The 22,208-nt window shown below is 41.4% G+C and overlaps 1 protein-coding gene across 1 annotated transcript in view; it reads left to right on the forward strand.

Moving 5' to 3' along the window:
- PIGF (phosphatidylinositol glycan anchor biosynthesis class F) overlaps positions 1-22,208 on the forward strand; it is a 36,837-nt gene continuing 14,629 nt past the window's right edge. The window contains exons 1-5 of the mRNA XM_006125480.4: positions 1-137; positions 1,308-1,559; positions 5,412-5,503; positions 6,611-6,727; positions 19,052-19,160. Coding sequence (XP_006125542.2) covers positions 1,332-1,559; positions 5,412-5,503; positions 6,611-6,727; positions 19,052-19,160 — 546 coding nt within the window. The 5' untranslated portion in view covers positions 1-137; positions 1,308-1,331. The remainder of the gene's footprint in view (positions 138-1,307; positions 1,560-5,411; positions 5,504-6,610; positions 6,728-19,051; positions 19,161-22,208) is intronic.

Below are 22,208 nucleotides of genomic sequence, written 5' to 3' on the forward strand. Positions count from 1 at the left end.
CTTGTGTCTTCTCCTTTGAGCAAGGCGCGCAGCGCCGCCTGCTACGCAGGGAGTTGAGCGCCGGGGCCCGAGAGCCGCGCGACCTCTGACCTCGTGTTCGGCGTAGTCCCGCCCACTGTCTGCTGACAGGGACTCGGGTAAGAGACAAACGGTCTGTGCTCTTCCTTCCCAGCAGGCTGCTGCCCGCCCCCCGCTGACTGTCTTCCTCCCCCCGCTTTCTGCTGCTCCCCCTCCCCTCCCGTGACGCGGCCCCACCTCGGGCTCCCCAGCATCCCATCCTGGGCAGCGCCCGCTGCCTTTCCTTGCTGTGGTGCGTTTTCCAGCCGAGCAGTCAAGCCTCTGCCCCTGCCAGTACTTGCTGGGCTTCTTCTCCTGTGGCATCGATGTCACAGGTCACAAGGGGGACGTGGGGCAGCATTCACCTCGCCACTCCCATCAGTGCCACTCTGGGTACCCAATGATCCTCCCAGCGAACCATTTGGTGATGCAGCCTGGTTCGGGCCATCGGAGGGTATGTCTACACTGCAGCGTTTTTCCAGAAAAAATGGCCATTTTTCTGGAAAAACAATACTTACGTCCACACTGCTTTTACTTTCTTTCGACAGAAAGCTGAAAGAACAGAGGGGCTTTTCTGACAGTGGTAAACCTCTTTCTATGAGGCAGAAGCTTTTTTCCAAAAAAGCTTTTCCAGAAAAATGCATGTGTAGACGTAGAAGAGGGAGTTCTTTTGAAAGAAAAGGCTTCCAGGAAATAACACAGGTGCCCTGGTGGCCACTCCGTCCATATTAATCACAACTTAAATGCAAGATAGCATCCAATTAATGTGGGTGCTATGTTTTGAAAAAGCACATTACTTTTTCATTGTGCTTTTGCTGTGTGGATGCACTCTTTCAAAATAAGCTTTTCCAGAAGATCTCTTCTGGAAAAACTTCCAAAAGAAGCTTGCAGTCTAGACATAGACTGAGGCATGTTGCACAAAGGTCAAACCTTTTTCCTCCTCTGCAAATTGCCTGATGGCACAAAGCCTGTGGTATAGGCTGTGTCTGCCTGAGAATGTAAACATCAGCAAAGCCAGTGAATCAGATGTTTTAGCAGAAAACATCACAATTCACTGCCAATCACAAAATGCAGTACAATATCTGAAAAAAAAAAAATTGGAATGAAACATCATGGTTGCTCCTAGGTTTTCTGTTTTAAAGTAGCACACAATTTATCTTTTTCAACGTTTTTTTTTTTTTTTTTAAGTTTACCCTCCCTCTTAAATTTTTCAGAAATTAACTACAGGAATGTCATTTGCTTTATTGTAGGTGCACTATTCAAGATAAAACACCATGAAAGATACAGAAATAAAGAGACTGCTGTTTGCCCACATCATTTGTGTATTTTCCATTATCTTAACAACTATTGTTCCACCTCTCTTTTTGGAGAACTTCTCAGTTTTGGGAACACACCTTATCTGGCTGTGCATCTGTTCTATATGTGTAACTACTGTAAATATAATATTGTATATAATACTTAAACCAAATCCGTCTTCTAAGAGAATTTCACTTGCTCACAAGGTAAGAATTTGTATAATTAACTTAATGCTAATAGCTTTGAGGAAGGGTTGACTATCTTTTTCCTGAAGAAGTCAACTAGGAAAGTAAAAGGACAAAGTACAGTCAAATGCATGGTTGTCAAATCTTCACCTTTGTAAATGAGTGGAGTAAGTGTGTATTACCTTTTGAAATGAGTTTTCCAGTATTTTTATCAGTGTTAAAACTTTCTTTTCCATTGAAGTTTTTCAGAGGGGAGCATTACTGGACCACATTCTTCTCCCAGAGCCAGGGAAAGGATCTAACAGTCCTGATGCTGCCAATTCCACTCCAACTGGTCTCTTTCTACCTTTGACATTTCCAGCAAACCCAGGAGTGCTGGTTGTATTATATCTTTAGTGTCTTTTCAAGAGCTGGTGGCTTATAGCCTAAAACCATCATCCTCCAATTCAGTGATGAGCAAACTATGCTAGTGAGCAGACAGTATGAGTGGCTCTCTTTCATTTACATGGGCTGCAAAATTGTCGTAATCAAGACTGTCATTCCTGGGATAGGGTAGCTTTGCTAGCTGTTCTTGTGTGCATAAAACTTTTGGGTTACGCTAATTGAACCATAGCAGTATTTTGGCTGTGGAGGGAGTGCATGATTCTCATAGTCAGTGTTGTGTTCAGTCAGCAGTCAGCGCACACATCATTTCACATACCCTTTGCTTTACTTCTCATTTAGTAATACCAATAGGAAAAGCTATGCAGATGGAAACCAGAGTGTGGCAACACTGCACCTGGGTAACAGTAAACAAAATGTCTTGTGGGTCACACATAGAACCTTAATGGATGTATGCAGGTCATGGGATGCCCACCATTACTCTGATAAGCTCCACGCTCGCAGAAATCAGTGAGACTCTGAATGCAGAAGTCTACGTGCACACATGTCACTGCAAGATCATGCCTAAGCCAGCATTATGTTCAAAAGTTTGGTCTCCTCTGCAGTTAACACATGTTAATACATAGAAGTAATTCAAGGAAAAACTGTAAACCCATGGAAATTTAAATGCAGGTAAAGCACAATAAAATTAATTGAGAAAGGTTAGTTAAGATTTTTTTGAACAACAAAGCCATCCCCCCATAGACACTTCAGTTTTATAGAAGACACTATAATATTACATTTTGCTGATGGAGTATTGGGAACATGAAACTCATAAAATGAATACTACCATAGGAGTTTAGACCAATACTCAGAGAGTTCAGAATGGGGAAACACAAAGGCAGGTTGTCACCAACTTTCTTCTGCACCTGATTTGCTGAGTTGAGGGGATAGACCACTATTACTAAGAACTAATGATCAAATAGCTTGACAAGCCAAATATATTGAGTAGTTTTTCACATATAGTGTGTGGTTTGACATTGATTTATTTGATAAGGGGGAAAAATAAAATCCCCTTTATAAAGTTTGTGACGTGGGGGAAAAAATACCTAAAAAAACTCAGATGATGCTTGAAACTTAACTAATGTTTGAAGTTTTCTTTGTGACTTGTTTTAGATAGAAACACTCAACTTTGGTTGGTGCTTCTTTAATTAAAACTGCTCATAAAATTTCTATAATACAAAAGAAAAACAGGTAACAATTGAGTACCATCTACATTTATAGAATATTGTGTATTTAAAAATGTATATAACAGGATTCTAGAAAGTTAGATACATGAGCAGCATTGTCATCTTGAAATCTAGTCAGTTTTAAAATGTAGTTGATGGAGTCAAATATAGCTTTATATACTATGATGTCCGAGTGCTAGTTTTTGTTGTATTACTATCACATTTCCCTGTTAAAAAATATTTTTAATTCCCCATTGTACTTTGTCAAATACATTCCAAAAAAAGCATTATGCAACATCAGGCATTTTCAAAGGTGAACAGGAACAAACTGAGGAACATTTTTCTCTTATCCTCAGTTAGAGGTATCATAGTTGTTACTTGTAATATTACCACAGTAAGTAAAACATATTTTCATACTGAAGTAGAATTTTATTTTTTAAATTGATATAGCTTTAAAATACTAAACACAGAAAAGCTTGCATAATAATCAGTTTCAACCATAGTCCAATGTAATAACTTCAGAAAAAGGCGAATGTAGTGCCCATCTTTTAAAAATGGAAGGAGGAGAATCTGGGGCTAGCCACAATTCAGTACCTGGAATAATCAGGGAGGAGATCCTCAAGGAATCCATTTTGAAGCACTTGGAACAGAGGAAAGTGACTAGGAACAATAAACATGGATTCAGCAAAGGCAAGTCATGCCTAGCTAAATTGATTGCTCTCTATGATGAGGTAACTGGCTCTGTGGATATGAGGAAGGTGGTAGACATGATAAACCTTGACTTTAGCAAAGCTTTTAATATGGTCTCCCACAGTATTTTTGCCAGCAAGTTAAAGATTTATGGATTGGATAAGTGTAAGGTGAATAGAAAGCCGGCTAGATCGTTGGACTCAATGTTTAGTGATCAACAGCTCAGTGGGCCGTTGGTATCAAGTGATGTGCTCCAAGGGTCAGTTCTGAGGCTGGCTTTGTTCAACATGTTCATTAATGACCTAGATTAGGGAATGGATTGCACCCTCAGCAAGTTCCCAGATGACACTAAGGCTATGTCTAGACTGCAAGCCTCTTTCGAAAGAGGCTCTTTCGAAAGATACTTTCGAAAGAGCCTCTTTCGAAAGAGAGCGTCTAGACTGCATGCGGAACTTTCGAAAAAGCAAGCCGCTTTTTCGAAAGAAAGCATCCAATGAGTCTGGATGCTCTCTTTCTAAAAAGCCTGTTTGCTTTCAAGAACGCCTTCTTTCGAAAGAGCACTTTCGAAAGAAGGCGTTCTTCCTCGTGGAATTAGGTTTACCACTGTCGAAAGAAAAGCCGCATTCTTTCAATTTAATTTCGAAAGAACGCGGCTGCAGTCTAGACGCAGGTGAAGTTTTTTCGAAAAAAGGCTACTTTTTTCGAAAAACCCCCTGAGTCTGGACACAGCCTAAGATAGGGGGTGAGGTAGATATGCTGGAGGGTAGGGATAAGGTCCAGCATGACTTAGACAAATTGGAGGATTGGGCCAAAAGAAGTCTGATGAGGTTCAACAAGGACAAGAGCAGAGTCCTGCACTTGGACAGAAGAATCCCAAGCACTGCTACAGGCTGGGCTTGGTTGGCTAAGCAGCAGTTTGGCAGAAAAAGACCTGGGGATTACAGTGGATGAGAAGTTGGATATAAGTCAACAGTGTGCCCTTGTAGCCAAGAAGGCTACTGGCACATTAGGTTCCATTAATAGGAGCATTTCCAGCAGAACTAGGGAAGTGATTATTCCCCTTTATTTGGCACAGGTGCGGCCACATCTGGAATAGTGTGTGCAGTTCTGGGCCTCCCATTACAGAAATAATGTGGACACATTGGAGAGAATCCAGTGGAGGATGGCAAAAATGATTAAGGGCTGAAGCACATGACTTACATGGAGAGGCTAAGGGCTTTGAACTTATTTAGTCTACAGGGGAGAAGAGTGAGAGGGTATTTGATAGCGATAGTCAACTACCTAAAAGGGGGTTCCAAAGAGGATGAAGCGAAGCTGTTCTCAGTAGTAACAGATGACAGAACATGGAGCAATAGTCTAAAGTTGCAGTGGGTGAGGTTTAGGTTGGATATTAGGAAAAACTATTTCACTAGGAGGGTGGTGAAGCACTGGAATGGGTTACCTAGGGAGCTGGACTCAATGACTTCCTGAGGGCTCTTTTATGATTCTGTGATTCGTGTTTGCAAGACAGGCATAGTGGGTTACTGTTGATAAAATGGAGAATGTATAGATCATTATTCTGATATTTTAGTGTGTTTTTTTTCTTTTTTTTTAGGTAACCAAATTTCTGAAATGCTGTGTGTTCTTCTTCATATCATGTATATTGTTTCATGGAATTATTGTTCTTTATGGAGCACCACTAATAGAGTAAGTCTGAAAACCATATCTTCACTTAAAATCTTGGTATAAATGGAGATCTCATTCTTGTGTCTTTGCGCCATAGTTCAGGGGCCAGCTCAGCCAGGAATGTTGCTTTACGCATCTGAAAGTTCTGTGTCCAGTGATCTTCACACCTGCATGACAGTGCAGTCCCATGACTCAGTGCTGGTTTCTCTAGCCCTAAAGCAATGCTCTGTTGTTCACAGCTGATCTGTGACAGCCCAACGCAATGCCAGTTTGGTGCTGTCTCTGTCACTCACATTGTTGTCCTCATCCAAATCTTTGTCCTCTGCTATTAACTGAGTAAGTAGCTGCGCTGCAATGTGTGATGTCCTGAGCACATTGAACAAAACACTGAGCAAATTCTGAGATCCGTGATTTCTCATGGCAGATGCTCTAGTTCGCAGCAAGGACTGCCATACAAGTGGCATGAAAGTAAGCCAGAAGTCCAGGGCTGGGAAGCAGTGAGGTGACTGACCGGGAATTTTTCACATTCCCAAAATGCCTTAACACTACATTGCATATTCCCACAGTGGTTACTCACGTTGCTGTGCTCTTTCTGTCCAAAGGGGAACTAACAATGTGACTGTGAAATGTTGACAATGAGTGGCAGAAAACCATATTTGATGAGTTTTCAGTACTTTCATTGCCAAATCTTTCCAATGTAGAGGTAGCTGAAGTTACAGGGGGAAAAGCTGCTTTGCATCTGTTATAATAGCTGTTTTGAAGTGGCATTAAGATGCTGAGTAATGATATTATCATGAAGATAAACTTTAATTATCTGCTTCCACAGTCAAACTAGAAGGATGAAAGACTTGTGAAAGTAAAAATCAGCGTGTACTTTGTAAAGGGACACAAATATTTAAGATGCATTACTATAGCTTTTAATGTTATTTAAGGGCAATGGGGCTATCTGTGGATATTGTATTCCTTTCCCTTTCTTCCCAGAGATTGAAGAGACAAAACATATCTTGCTACATTAAAAAATGTGTGCACCTTCTTAAAACTAACGGAGATGGCTTTTTTTTTAAATTTAAGACTCTCGGAGCAATGAGTCTGTTTTACCTAATTTTATGTTATGTTCTTCCTTTATAGGTCAGTGCTTGAGACATTCCTGTTTGCAGTCCTCCTATCTACATTTACTACTTTACATTGTTTGTGTATTCTGGGACCAAACATCCAAGCTTGGATACGGGTGTTCAGTAAAAATGGGTATGTTTTCATTTTTCTCCATTTTTTTACAACAGTATACACAGATGTGATTACAATAAGCAACACATCCTGCAGTCTCTTATAAAAAAATGAAGTCTCCTGAACTGATATACAAGGTCATTATTATTAGTCAAACTTACCTCATCCGTTATGTAGGGTTGTCATTATTTCCCACTGAAGTGTCTGTGGTGCAGTCAATTAGTAAGCTAGCTTTTTGTTTCTGATCTCCAGAGTTCAAAATCTAATTTCTCACATCTTTAAAATAGTTTGATTCTAAGTGAACATTTGTTCATAGTGCAAAACCATTGCACTATTTGCATGACCATCACTTTTTATAGATGAGACCCATAGCTAAATTCTGTCTAATATTCTTGCATGTCACCTAAAATTTCCTCACCTGATAAGTGTTGAAGTTACACAACTTTAAATTGACACTTTTCACCATCTGATTCCAAGATATTTATAACGTAATTGTGGAAAAATGTAATTGGTCTTAAACAGAAATTTGATACATATGATCTTTGCCAGTAAATAATCTTTTTCCAATTTCCAAATAAATCTGTTTTCATTGTAGGAAGAATTAGGCGTTCTGGTATCATTCTTTATTTTAACTAATTATGGAAGTAAAATCAGCTTTGTTGCATAATGAAATAATGGAGGTCATTACTTTCCCCTCTTGTTAATTCAAGAAAAAAAAACCCTATAACTCACCAACTGGCTCCCAGATAACCAATAACTTCAGTTAGAAGATGGAGACACTGAAGTTTAAAAACTGCAAACATAATACAAGCAAGTCTTTACACACACATTTTTATTATGTATATCATACAATAGATCCATAAGGCTGAAATTTGATCATACCTTCTTTTTACATGTAAGCGAATCACCATGGAGTGAAGTGGTGTTACTTGTAGTTTATACCAGTCTAGAGAAGATTAAAATTAAGTATAGTGTGTGTGATACAGGTTGAACTTCTGTAAACCAGGACTCTCTGGTCCTGCAACAACCCTGGATGTCCCAGACCAGAGAATCCTGGTGGAGTGCTGGTGCCTAGGAGCCCTGCAGACTGGGAGGGTTGTGGGGTGCTGGCAGCGAGCTACCAGTGGGACCAAGAGCCTAGATCCTCACAGCCAAGAAGCTGGGTGTTCTCAGCAGGGTTGGGAGCCCGGCGTGCAGCATCAGGGCTGGTCAACTAGGCTGCTCAGTGTGCCCTTGCTGGGTTGTCTGGAGGGTCTGGAAGCCCAGCATACGACAGCGGAGCTGCCTGGAGGAGCCAGGAATAGTGAGCCGCAGCGGGGCTGCTCAGCTAGCCTGCCTGGCATGGCCCAGCTGGGCTGCTCGGCAGGGCGGGAGCACAGTGCACTGGGTTGTCCAGCATGGCAGGCAAGGTGGGGGAGAGGGCAGGGGTCTGCCATGGCAGCAAGGCCTGCGGCTGGTCTAGCACTGGCGGGGGAAAGGCGGGGCAGATCTGACCTCCCCTCATTCTGCAAAATCCCTCATCTAGGACCGGTCAGGTCCCAAGGGTGCCAGAGCAGGGAGGTCCAATCTGTAGTAACCTATGTAGTAATCATAGAATCATCATAGAATACTAGGACTGGAAGGGACCTCAAGAGGTCATCTAGTCCAGTCCCCTGCCCTCATGGCAGGACCAAATACTGTCTAGACCAGTGGTCCCCAACACAGTGCCCGCGGGTGCCATGGCACCTGCGGGGGCATTTGTGTGCGCCCGCCAGGTGCTCGGGGCTAGCCTGGCCCCGGGCACGTGGTGCATGCATGGTGCTGGAGCCGGCCCCGGGTGCATGGTGCTTGGAGGGGGCGCCAGCCCTGGGCACGCGGCGCTTGGGGGTGGGGCGCCGGCCCTGGGCCGTGGCGCTTGGAGGAGGGGAAGCACCGGCTCCGGGCACATGGCGCTTGGAGGAGGCGCCGGCCCTGGGCGCGCGGCACTTGGGGGGAAGCACCGGCTCCAGGCACGCGGCGCTGGGAGGGGGGGCGCCGGCCCCAGGCGTGCGGCCCTTGGAGGGGGTGCGTGGCGCATGGGGGGGCCCTGCCCCCAGGCACGCGGCTATGGGGGGGGCCCCGCCCGGGCGGGCCCCGCCCCCAGGCGAGCAAGTATCCCCGCCCTTTGGCGTCCGGGGCTATGGGGGGGGCCCCGGGCGTGCGGCCCTTGGAGGGGGTGCGTGGCGCATGGGGGGGGGCCCTGCCCCCAGGCACGCGGCTATGGGGGGGCCCCGCTCCCAGGCGAGCAAGTATCCCCGCCCTTTGGCGTCCAGCGGGTGAACGGCCATTCCTCCTGGCGCCCGGCAACCTCAAATGGTTGGGGACCACTGGTCTAGACCATTCCTGATAGACATTTATCTAACCTACTCTTAAATATCTCCAGAGATGGAGATTCCACAACCTCCCTGGGCAATTTATTCCAGTGTTTGACTACCCTGACAGTTAGGAACTTTTTCCTAATGTCCAACCTAAACCTCCCTTGCTGCAGTTTAAGCCCATTGCTTCTTGTTCTATCCTCAGAGGCCAAGATGAACAAGTTTTCTCCCTCCTCCTTATGTCATCCTTTTAGATACCTGAAAACTGCTATCATGTCCCCCCTCAATCTTCTCTTTTCTAAACTAAACAAACCCAATTCTTTCAGCTTTCCTTCATAGATTATGTTCTCTAGACCTTTAATCATTCTTGCTGCTCTTCTCTGGACCTTCTCCAATTTCTCCATATCTTGAGATGTGGTGCCCAGAACTGAACACAATACTCCAACTGAGGCCTAACTAGCACAGAGTAGAGTGGAAGAATGACTTCTCATGTCTTGCTCACAACACACCTGTTAATACATCCCAGAATCATGTTTGCTTTTTTTGCAACAGCATCATACTGATGACTCAAATTTAGCTTGTGGTCCACTATAACCCCTAGATCCCTTTCTGCCAGACTCCTTTCCAGACAGTCGCTTCCCATTCTGTATGTGTGAAACTGATTGTTCCTTCCTAAGTGGAGCACTTTGCATTTGTCTTTATTAAACTTCATCCTGTTTACCTCAGACCATTTCTCCAATTTGTCCAGATCGTTTTGAATTATGACCCTATCCTCCAGATTAGTCGCAACCTATATTAGCCTATAAGCTGTGCATAGGCTTTGGTAATCATTAACCATCCTATTCAGGTCAGTTGCATAGGACATTTTCTCCTTTCAGTCTAAAGACTAGATAGGGAAACAGAAATTAAGTCTCTGAAAGATTTAATACAAAATATTTTTAGCCAAAATAAAACAAGACTAATTACTACAGATTTTGTCAATCCCCCCCTTTGTATTTGGAGGTTTTAGCTCAGCAAACAGTTGATGAGTATAAGTGACACACATTTAAAAAACAGGACTGTGTAGCTGCACCAGACAAACACGGCTACATTTCTACCACACATTTAAAAAGATTTCCTTGTTCTGCTAGGTTAGATTTCAGCTTTGACAGTTTCATTCTATTCTAGGATTCAGTTTAGCTTTTTGTTGTTTGTTGGGCTATATTATACTGCAGGAGGCAGGCTTGTCTTGTCAACTGTTTGTGGCTGTTCAAGCTCTGGGAGCGGGGAGAGGACGAGTGGATTCATGGCGCTCCAAAAGTGCTGGGAGGAAGGGGAAAGGAGTAGAAAGTTGCAGGGCTTCAGTGTGTGTGAGAGAGGTGTGGGGGAAGGAGGCAGAGTGAGGTAGCACGGGCTGTAGGTGGAACTCTAGGAGGCCTCACGATTGCCCACCACTGGATCACGCAGTCCACTGAGACAAAGGAGGGCCACTCACTAGTCTTGGTTGCCTATTGCTGATCTAGTATCTCAGTAGTTCTCCTTTACAGTAATTAATTCCTTAGTTTTTAATTTAACAACAGTTCCTATGCTCGCAGGAGCAAGGTGGAAGTGGGGGACATGAACTAACATGGACTGATTTTAGGTGCAGTGTGTTCCCAGGTTGATTTATTAGGTTCACAGTGGGGAGTAAGGAGTATGTGATTGGACAGTGAGGGAGAATAGAGGATTGAATAGTGGGAGAGGATGAGGGACACTTTTTCCTTAAAAAGTTTTAGTATGCTAAGTTGTAGGGGGAGGGAAAAGGATGAGAATTTTGTACATATTAGAAATGTATTTTAGAACAGGAGAGGTAATCTTTTCATTCAGTTTTGTGGTTCAGGTTCTAAATAACCATGTGACCTCATATTTGTAACCCTTGTTCAGCAATGTGATTTAAAAAAATAAAAAACCCAAGCTCTGTTCAAGATGCATGTGTTTGTAATTGGAATGCAATAGGGTATTAATTATCACAATGACAGAAAAAGAGAGCTTGAAATTAGGAAGCTATGAAAGTTGAGCTTTTATAGCTAGGTACAAAAATCTAGCCTGAGAAGGTTTACAGTTTTATTCTGCATTCATCTAGCCAAATTATTCACTTTGGATCTTTATGAAATCTTCCTACTATTTTAGTGTTTCCTAAAATGAAGAGCTAGATGTGAATATCTTTTCACATAACTATTGTAACATGTTTAATATGTCCCACCTGTAGGACCTTTCAGGTGACTACAGGTTGCATCCCCCAAAACTGGAATTCTCTGGTCAGATGACCACAGATGTTCCTGGATCAGAGAACCCCAATAGCATACTGGCAGGAAGGCAATCCAGGAGGAGGTGGGCTGAAGCAGTGTTATAGGGTGGGGGCTGGCGGCAACCTGACAGCAACTGGGCTGGAGCCCGCATCAGCCTGAGGCACTTAGACAGCCCCTGGCAGTGCAGGACCAGGCTTGTGGCAGCACGGGGCCAGAGCTCCAAGCAGCCTTTGGACGCAGGGCCAGAGCCCACGGGCTGCTGCAGTGCTGGGACTGAAGCCCGAGCCTCTGAGCCTGACCAGGTGAGATCCAGCCGGAGGCAGAGTGGGACCACAGCCCGTGGCCTCCTACATCAGTGCAGTCTGGCTAGTGCAGCAGCAGCAAGGCCAGCAACTCAGCAGGCAGTCCAGCTAGGGCTGGAGGTCATGTCCCTATCCTCTCCCAACTGGCAGAATTGGCAGCTGGGGGCTATGGAAGGGAACCTTCTTTGGTCTAGTAAATTTCCTGGTTAGGACTGGTCAGGTCCCGAGGGTGCCAGATCAGAGAGGTCCAACCTGTACTGTACTTCTGACATTTAATCCTTTATATCTTATTGGTATAATAGTTACAGATGAATCAGTCTCTTACTACTTATGTGTTTGAACCTGAGTCTATAAGATATGTAATGTTTCCTGGGTTCTTAGCATCCTCAGTTCCCATTAAATCACTTATGAATTAAGTAAATTAAAACCTGATGTTATAGAAGTCTCTCATTTTAAAACAATTGTTGCCCTTATGTAATGACTTGTGTAATTTTTGAAGCCACATAGATCAGATGTATATTCTGAAAATTAAAAATTACTTCCGAATTTTCCATTATACATAAAATTCAGTGTGTAATGCACAGAGAAGAATTGTGGACATAATGTTCTCAAATAAAAATATGGTATTCGACTGCAATTGTCTTTCTAAAATTTTAAAGAGCTGACAACTTGTAGGTTTAAGCCAGCGGCGGGCAAATTCCAACCCGTGGGCAGATCTGGTCTGCAGGATTAGTACCTGGCAGGCTCCCACTTCTATATTTACATGCACCTCTGCAGGTTTTGGGCAGTTGCAGCTCTTGTCGGCCGCGGATCACCATTCATGGCCAGTGGGAGTGGTGGGAAGCGGTGTCAATCTTCTGGAGTTTGATTTAGCAGGTATAGTAAAGACCTGGTAAATAGAATGGTGGGGGGCGCTTCTATTGATGCTGTTACTCCTCGAATCACGAGGAGTAAGGGAAATAAGGGAGCATTTGTTCTTATCAACCTACTGCTGTGGACATGGCACCAAAGTTTGAATTAAGATATGTTGACTCCAGCTACACAATTAACGTGGCTGAAGTTATGAATGTTAATTCGAACTTCTGTGTAAATATAGACATGGTCCAAGCTAATTGTATACTGTCACAAGCTGTTGGTGGGAAAGAAAAACTGTCAAAAGGTCATCAGCATTAAAGGAGGTTGGAAACTACTATTTACAGAGCTTTTCAGTAATTATTGGTTAAAATACCAGTCTAAATAAGACTTCAGAAATCAGCTAGCAATTGCTGGGGGGGCGGAGGGGAAGGGGAGTTGTTTGTTTTTTGGGTTTTTTACTCCTCCTGTTTGAGTCTTTGTTTCAAACCCTGAATGATTGCGTAGCTGACGTTAATTGCAGTGTTAACATCTGATGGAAAATGAGTAGAAAGAAGGTGTTTATTTGATGCTGATTCTGAAAATAAAAGTATTTAGTTTCTTGTAAGATGTAAAAGGGAGTTACTCACCTATAATGTCTGTTCTTTAAAAATGTGTGTCCTCATGGATGCTCCACTGTTGATGACAGGTCATCCTGGAGTGTACTTCAAAGGGAAAGGTGTCCTTATCAACTAATCAGATTGCATCAATTATTCAATTAGCCGATTAATCTAAATTTAACATCCCTAATTCAGACACTGAACCACTTCAGCTCTGGGAGGACATGGTTCTAGGTCACAGCACTCAGGAAAACAACACCCAAAAGGGATCAAAACCCCAAATAAAACTGTCTTTCTCTGTGTAAAAGTTTTACACAGTGAAAGTTCATTAGGTAAATTCCCTTTATCAGTGAAAGAGATATGCAGTGTTGCTACCCCCAGGTAACAATTATTTACACTGAACCTGATAGTAAACAAAAGTATTTTATTAGTATATACGGCAGGATTTAAGTGGCTGAAAATGAAAACAGACAGATCAAAGTAAATTAATACATTAAAATGAATAGAAAATAGATAGGTAGTTCTAATTCACTAAGGGTATGTCTACACTGCGTGGCTATTTTGAAATAACGGGTGTGCTATTTCAGTATCCTGATAACCCTTGTTCCATGAGGATTAAGGGATGTCTTGATATAGCACATTATTTTGAAATTTGGTCCCATGTAGATGTGCCAATTTTTGAAATAACCTATTTCAAAATTCAATCAAAATAAGATACAGAATTTGTGTAGTGCAAATTGCGTATCTTGTTTAGAGTTTAGGGTGCTATGTAGATGCACCCTAAGAGACTTCTGAATGCAGATTTTTACCCTAAACTGCTGTTTTTATTTCAGGTATCAGCTTCAAATAAAAGAAACTCTTTTATTCTAATGTGGATCTCCAGAGCTTCAAAGTTCTTTGTCTCTTCTCAGGGTGCATCTACACAGTACCCATACCTCAAAATAAGCTACAGACTTTGCACTACGCAAATTGCGCAGCTTATTTTAAGGTAATTTTGAAAGAAAGTGCTATTCCGACAAGTTCCTTAACGAGGGCTATAGGGATGCTGGAATAGCACACCCATTATTTCGAAATATATTTCGAAATCATGGGCGCGTTTAAAGACGTGGCTATTTCGGGATACTTCCAGTATCCCGAAATAGCCCTGCTGTCTAGATGTAGCCTCAGTGAGTACCATTCTGTTTCAAAAGGCAGTTGAAGACAAAAGAGGATACCTTCCCATTGCTTAAATAGACATTCCCACAGGGTGCAAATCCTTTGTTTCACATCCCCCTGTCCATAGAAAAATACCAGGTTCAAAATGGATTTCAATACTAGGTCTTTCTAGATCAACCACCTTCTGGACTTGCAGGACAAACAAGGCTGTTTACAAGTTGTTCAGTTTACCACCAAGCCATTAGATTTCCAGAACACAGTGATTATCACATTTAAAATTATAAATAGATTCACACTACATATTTCTAACTTCACATACAAGAATGATAGATGCAGAAAAATAGGATAAACGGATCCAGCAGATTGTAACATTTACATTGATAGGTTCCCATGAAGTATTTTGTTCCCACGAGGGAGGACATATCAGCTTCAGGATAATGGGGAGGCAATTCAGAAGTGGAATTCCAGAGCTCTTGATTAGTTCCTTGCAGCCAGAAGTGCTGAGCATACACAATTGCTGTTGATTTCTGCTGTATTTGCAAGTGCTCAGTATTTCTGGAAATGATGCCCCTTATGTCTCAATTTGGACACACAAATTGGGGAACACACTCTTATGTCCACTTGTCAGTTTTAGTTTTAAGTGACTTGCTGAGCATCACATAGTAACTCTGTGATAGAGGCAGGAAGAGAACTGAGGTCCCTTTGGGAAGTTCATTTGTCTAAAATAGAAGATTTTTTTTCCTCTTACTGCAGTTCTGTATTTACCTCCCAGCTTCTGCAGCAAATGAGGCCAGGATCCTACAACCAATCTCATTCACTACATAACCCTAATTCATTCCATGGAGTGCCTTCCCTGTGAACTGAGACACAGAAATCTTATGGGAAAAAATACATGACCATGTAATTAAAGATTGTATCATAATGCTTATTCAGCAGAGGTCCAAATTCAGGTTACACAAGCAATCTTAATTCTGGTGTTTCTTAACTTGTGAATGTTTTACTTTACAACCTTAATGTTCTTTTAATATAGGGATTTGAGGCATGTTATTTATGAGTGTAGCATGCAGAGTATTTCTAAGTTGAATTTTACTTACTATTTTTGACAACAAAGAAACATTTAGTTTAACTCTTTAACTGGAATAGCTTTTCAGGTTTCAAACAATCACTTAAACATCTAGTTATACAAACAAAGTTTGCAGTTGTAACAGGGTGGACTAGGCCCCAAAACCCCCTTCTTGAAGCTTGTCACACCTCACTCCAGGAAAAAGAGTAGAGGAGAAGTTCTCCAGACATGCTAGAGTGGCTGCTTCAGCTGCATCTAATCAGGACCCAGCTAGTGAGTACAAAGAAACTGCTGGGTCAAGGTCAGTCCAGTTCCTCTTTGGAGCTTGTGTTAGGCAGACCTATGGGTGGGCTGACTGAGAGTGGCAGTACCTTTGACAAGTCAGTGTGGAGAGTAGATTTTAGACCCAGCTGAAGCCCAGGGCTGGCAGCTGAAGACCCGATGTGGTGGGTAGGAAGAGGTGCAGAAGCTTGGTGAGGATGCTATTGAGACTTTAAGGCAAAGCCCTGAGGGAGGGCAAGGACAGTGCATATCTATGGGGAAGTGGCCCAGGGAGCAAGTAGCAGTGAAACCTTAAGGACTAACATGAAACAGACAATTACTTATGAACAGGGTCCCTGGGCTAGGACCCAGAAGAGTGACTGGGCCTGGGTCTCTTCCTCCCCCCACCCCCTGTAGCTTCTAAAGGGGGAAGAAAGGAAACCTAAAAGAAGGGACATCTGGGATATCATCCACTCCTGAGCCAGGAGAAGGAACAGGAGCTAGTTGGACACACATCCTTGGCCAGAGGGTGTGCTCAAGAGAGGGTGAGCCCTTTACAACTGTACATATGTTTTAGGAAATAAACAATGAACTGTGCTTGTCTTAAGGATGTTAAGAGGTGGGGAATCCACTAATCATGTAGTCAATAACATTTTTATCAAATACGCAGTTAGTTGATAAGGGAAGTCTTCCTCATTTGAAAGATCACGCATTCATGCTGCTTAGAGGTTTTGCTTGATAGCTATCCAAAGCAATATGGACCAATGCACGTTCAAGTTCATCATCTGAGTCAGATGCCACCAACAGAAGACTGATTTTCTTCTTTAGTGGTTCAGGTTCTATAGTTTCCACATAAGAGTGTTGTTCTTTTATGACTTCTGAAAGCATGTTCCACACCTTGTCCCTCATACTTTGGAAGGTGCTTCAGATTCTTAAACCTTGGGTCAAATGCTATAGCTATCTTTAGAAATCTCACATTCGTACCTTCTTTGTGTTTTGTCAAATCTGCAGTGCAAGTATTCTTGAGATGAACAATATGTGCTATGTCATCTGAGACTGCTATAACATGAAATATATGGCAGAATGCAGATAAAACTCAGAGCAGGAAACATACAACTCTCCCCCAAGGAGTTCGGTCACAAATTTAATTCATGCATTTTTTTTTAACAAGCATCATTAGCATGGAAGCATATCCTCTGGCATGGTGGCCATCACACAAAAGACATACCAATATTAAGTATATCTGATATGTAAATACTTTGTAATTCTGGTTATAAAACAGCCCTTGTCACTTTCAGCTGACTACATTATCTCCTGCAAATGTAAACAAACTTGTTTCTCTTAGTGAAGACTGATTGGACCTGTAATCTCTAAAGTTTTTATTGTGTTGTTGAATGCAGTTGTGACAATCTACATTTCTAAGTTCTGTTTTCACAAAGAAGAGATTTCACCCCAGGACTTGTAAAGGTAAATTGAAAAAAGCTTTATCATTTTTACAATTCAAATATTTGTAATATGGTCTAGTCATTTTTTTCCTCCTGTCTTGAGGGCAGAGGACTAGAGTGGATGGCCTGTTAAGGTCCCTTCAAGGCCTATGCTTCTTTGTTTCTATGACAGAAAATACAACCAGCTCATTCTTACCTCAAACCTTTGAGAAACCAGTTGTTGATACTGCTATAACTGGACCAGAACTGACTAACTGGATTCTCCTTCCACATTAGCACACCTATTGATGTGATAAAGTGGTAGTAACCTGAGTCATCCTAGTTGATTGGAAATTGCATACTGGAAAGATTTACACTTACAAGCGGGAAAACTTTGACTGTTGTGAAAAGTCCTTTGTATATGCTCTGATAAACGCCATACAAAATATTCTCAACTTTCTTCTGTTCGTGTCTCCGTTTGGGTTAAAAAATAACCTTCCGAATGGCTTTTCTAGCCTGGGAAATTATATCATGTTAGTTTACAACCCTGAGAAATTGTGGCAAGTAATATAGTGTGAAATAGTGCACACAAGGACTGTTATATTTAACATTGTGTCAGCCGGTCATGGTTAAGGCTCCAAAGGTGGTGGTAACAATTTTTGGCACATGGAGGCCTTTCTCATCACAGCTTTTACATACAGCTGGTCTTCCATAATTTCAGAGACAACAACTGCAGAAGAGGTATCTATGTTTGATACATTAACAAAAGAGTGAAATATCTGAGTCTGCTAAGGAGAGATGTAGGCTGTAGAGTTGCCAGATGGTTTAACCAAAACCATCCTCTTCCCCACCCCTCCCAAAACATCCCCTCTTGATGTTTTTCTGTTTCTTGTATAAAATACAATAATACAATGCCCACAAAACAGATATTAGACAGGATCACAAAGAAAAAACAGTTTCTTGCCATTTCAACCAGAAAGGACACTGTCTCAACGACCTAATCACCTGTACCCTACTCCAGAAGACTTTCAAATCTGCACTTGAAAGGGAATCCTCTGAACTGTCATTCATGCTAAAATTCAACACTCACCGCGGGGGGCTCAACAAAGACACCAACTACCTTACCCATTACAAAGATAGCTTCCCCAATTATCACCTCTAATACCATTAGCTCACAGACATCTACCTTTCCCCACCTCTAATATCATTAACTCACAGACATTTACCTTCCTTTCCTCCCCCCCCCCCCGCATCCCCCTTCTGTTCTGAAATGTGATTTGTCCTTTTCATATGTGTTCATTTTTTTTAATTGTATCCTTTGGTATATATGGTTGTGACTATTTTCTTCCACTATTTGATCTGAGGAAGTGGGTCTGGCCCACGAAAGCTCATCATCTAATAAACCATCTTGTTAGTCTTTAAAGTGCTACATAGTCCTGTAAAGAGTAATTAAGTATCCTTTAGCAAAAATAAAACTTGTTTTAGGTCCATAAAGTTTTATTAAATAACTTTTGTATTTAATTGTTATGCCTCCATCAGAAGGCTAAAAGTCACAGTATCCAGCAGCATCTGTTAGTGATTTGAATGCTTTTGTCTGTGACGTTTCCGTAGGGATTGGAGTTGAATGTAGGAAGTAGCATTAGTAGAATTGTTAGTTGAAACATTATAGCAGTTTTTATAATTTTAAATACAGTATACAAAACTTAAACTTTTGCATGCTGCAGCTCCAGATTTGGTGCCTGATCTGTAATTCTTGTGTTGTCAGGAGCTGATAGAAATATGGAAATAGTACATTCTACCCCTTTGTGCATGGTGTATGGTTAAAGCAGGAAAAGGGAGAAATGAAAAATGCTCCTTCCTAACAAACCCTCTTGAAAACAGTGAAGAAAGCAAGGGAAGCGGGGGTGAGTGGAGGGAGGTAGACATCACCCCAATCCATCAAATCTGACCATTATATACAAAAATAGTAGACTTTTTTTTATATCTTTTTTGACGTGCAGAGCTGGCAAAGATCAGATCAGTTGTTCTGAAACTGTGAAAGTATGACTTCTGTGCTGTTAAAACCTTGTAATATGTGCTAATCTTACAGAGCTATGTCCATCTGGGATAATAGTCTACAGATTACAACAATGTGTAGCATAGTGGGAGCATGGTTTGGAGCATTTCCTATTCCCCTGGATTGGGACCGGCCTTGGCAGGTTAGTCTTCATACCTTTTATTATAAATGTATACGCTTGTTTGTTGCAGTGTGAGAGATCATAGAAGTACATTAGGGAGACAATAAAAGTACATCAGAGGTGATAGCATGAAACTGTTAATGTAGTCAAATCCCATTTAAGAACTCTGCAATACATATCTTTTTTCAGTATCTATGTATTTTTACTACTTTTTTCAGTAGGTTCTGAAGTGTGCGTGCGCTGATATTACCAGTAGATGCTTGAAGATAACACTGAAAGCTAATATTAAGAGTTTGATATTGGGGAGTGCCACAAGCAGGGAGAGAAGAGCAGAGAGTATATCCATGCTCACTTTGTGGATAGAAAGCACTGCTTTTATTTATGGGGAAGAGAAGAGAGGTACTTTCCAAGTGTTTTAGCAGGGAAATACTTCCATTAAAGCACTTAGCAATTTTAAATGCATTTTGTTATTGGCTTAATATTGATTGGTGGAGTTCGTGTGGCCAAATACCTCTGCTGAAAATGTACCTTAAGATTTCAAAGGAAACACTGGCAAATAACAGCTACTTTGTTGCATAGTAAAAAAATGGGAAGCTGGCACTGCAGAAAAATCTGTAAATTCAGCAGTCTGCATGATACCATTTGACTTAAATTGACATGACGAAATGATCTCTTGAGCTGTTATGTAAATGCTCTGAGATGATTCTTAGTAATATCTATTGGTATAATTAGAAAGAAAATGCTGCTGCATTCCATACTAGTAAGGTGCTGTTTTCACTAAATCCTTCAGCAATTAAACAGATGGAGGTCAGAAATCTCCTCTTCCAGAATCTAATAGGGCAGCCAGTGTTCAAATCTCTTTCATTCTCCTGAAGCCTAGTGATTTATCCTCAGTTTTTTTCCAGCAGCAGCCGAATAGGTTACCTTTGTGTCAAAAGCCTTTCTTTATATTAGTATAATTACATCTTTACTAAAATGTCATAAATGTCCTAAGAAATTAGAGTAACAGATGTGCGATTTAGTAGCTTAAGAATGAAGTTTGACTTGACTCCCTGCAACTACATATTCTAAACCTTAGAGCATGTTCCTCCTTTCCCTCCTCATGAGGGTAGGTGCTTGGTAGCATCATTTATTATATAATTTATGGGGTTCCTTTGATGAAAGCTTAAAATCAGTGCGCTCAGTCCTGTAACTTGTACTTTATTCTGGGCATCCTCCTTTGCTTACTTCACTGGGAATTGATGTGAAGCCGCATTATGTTGAATTTATAAACAATGAGTCCGCACCACTAACCGCATTTCATTGACTTTAAGGACCTTTAAAATCTATTTTAGTATTGCATGGCCAACTTTACAGTAGTATACAGTACAGTCTTGTCCAAAGTGGTCATTGTGGAGCATTGTGGGACACCTCCCAGAGGCCAAGAAGTTTGACTTTCAAAGCACTGCGTCTTCAATACTGTAAAATTGACCATGCAAGGTCGAATTTAGCATTATTTCTCATGAAATGCAGGAGTACTGAAATTGACTTTAATGGCTCTTAAAATAAATGAAATGGGCTTGGTGGCATGGACTCATTCTTTACAAATTCAATCTGTGGTTAAATTCGACCTAAATTCATATGGTAGACCAGTTGTTGCCTTAGTTGTTTTGGATAGTGGATAAGACCTAATATGGGCAGAATTAGGGCAACTCTTTATTAATTTGCATTACTTTCTATGCCAAACTTCCTTTAATTACACTGAAATTGGCTTAGTATCTGGAATTTTATTGCTGTAACTCAGTGGTCACAGATCTCTGTGCTATGGGAGCTCCTTTGCTTCAGTGCAGGAGATTAGTGATTATTTAAATTCTTGTTATGAGCAAGGATTTGTATGGGTTTTATACTTCTTAGAGGCTTTAGCACAATTCACGAGCATGGTAAAAACACATTTTAAACAATGTTGTTGTAGTTTCTGATGCAACTCTATTGTAATCAGATTACAAAGATTGAATTTATAGGGGTAATAGAAATCAGTGTTTCGAAAATTGATCAGAATTGTGTGCCACTAGCACTGGCCCACACCTTCTTTTCCTCCATTGCTTAGTATTAATCTGTTAACTTTCTTTTTTTTATGTAAAAAGTTAAGCCATGAAATCCACAAATGGAACAAACCTCTTTCCCCATACAAATATCTTTAAAAATGCAGTCTTAAATAAAGAGCATTTTCTATGGAGATGAGCTATGAAGTAAGTGATAATAAAATGAAATCAGCAAAAAATAATTTTCCTCATAAAGATGTATCATACTAAAAATCACAATCTGTTTTCCATAATTTTATGTTTAAAAGCTGTTCCTCAACTAATACTCACATCTAGACTGTGTACTTCAGCATTATGAAATTGTGATTGTTAGGACTAAAGGAGAAAACCAGAGACCTTTATTTGCTTTGAGAATGTTGGTTGTGAAACACTTGTGTGGAAACGGCCATTCTGTGACCCTCATACAAAATTCATTGCATTCTGCTCACTTTAACCCTAATAATGAACTGAATTTATCAGAAACATTACTTATTTGGCTTGTGCACAGCAAGATTCGAAACACTTCTAGTGTTTTTCCAATGGATTATATTTAAACTAAATTGTTGCAAAAGGAGGAGCTAACAGATATTCATTGGCTAGTGTAGCTGAAGCTTTGCTGTGTTATAAAATGGCTTACAGGACTTTGGTCTTGCATTAGAAATCAGGCCATTCTTTCTTTAATGACATGGTGTACAAACGCTAGCCACTGGCCACGTGTGGACTATTTTGCCAGTTGAGTGTGGTTAGTTGGCTTGAACAATATGGCTGTTTGGCTGGTTGAATGTGGCTAGTTGGCTATAGCAGTGGCCACTACAATGGTTACTGCTTCAGAACCGGTTGGACACCACGGCTTTAATGAATGTTGCAGGAAGGGTCTAACTCTAATTTAATAGTGCATTATGTTTAACCATGTGTGTGGAGAAGCATCACAAGCAGAATTTAAGTGCTGACCTTTGGCTCTGTTACAAATCCTGGGATTAGGTAACCTCAAAACTGCTACAGTCTCTGA

The sequence above is a fragment of the Pelodiscus sinensis genome, chromosome 3 (genome assembly GCF_049634645.1).
Source record: "Pelodiscus sinensis isolate JC-2024 chromosome 3, ASM4963464v1, whole genome shotgun sequence".
In the NCBI taxonomy this organism is placed as follows: Eukaryota; Metazoa; Chordata; order Testudines; family Trionychidae; genus Pelodiscus; species Pelodiscus sinensis.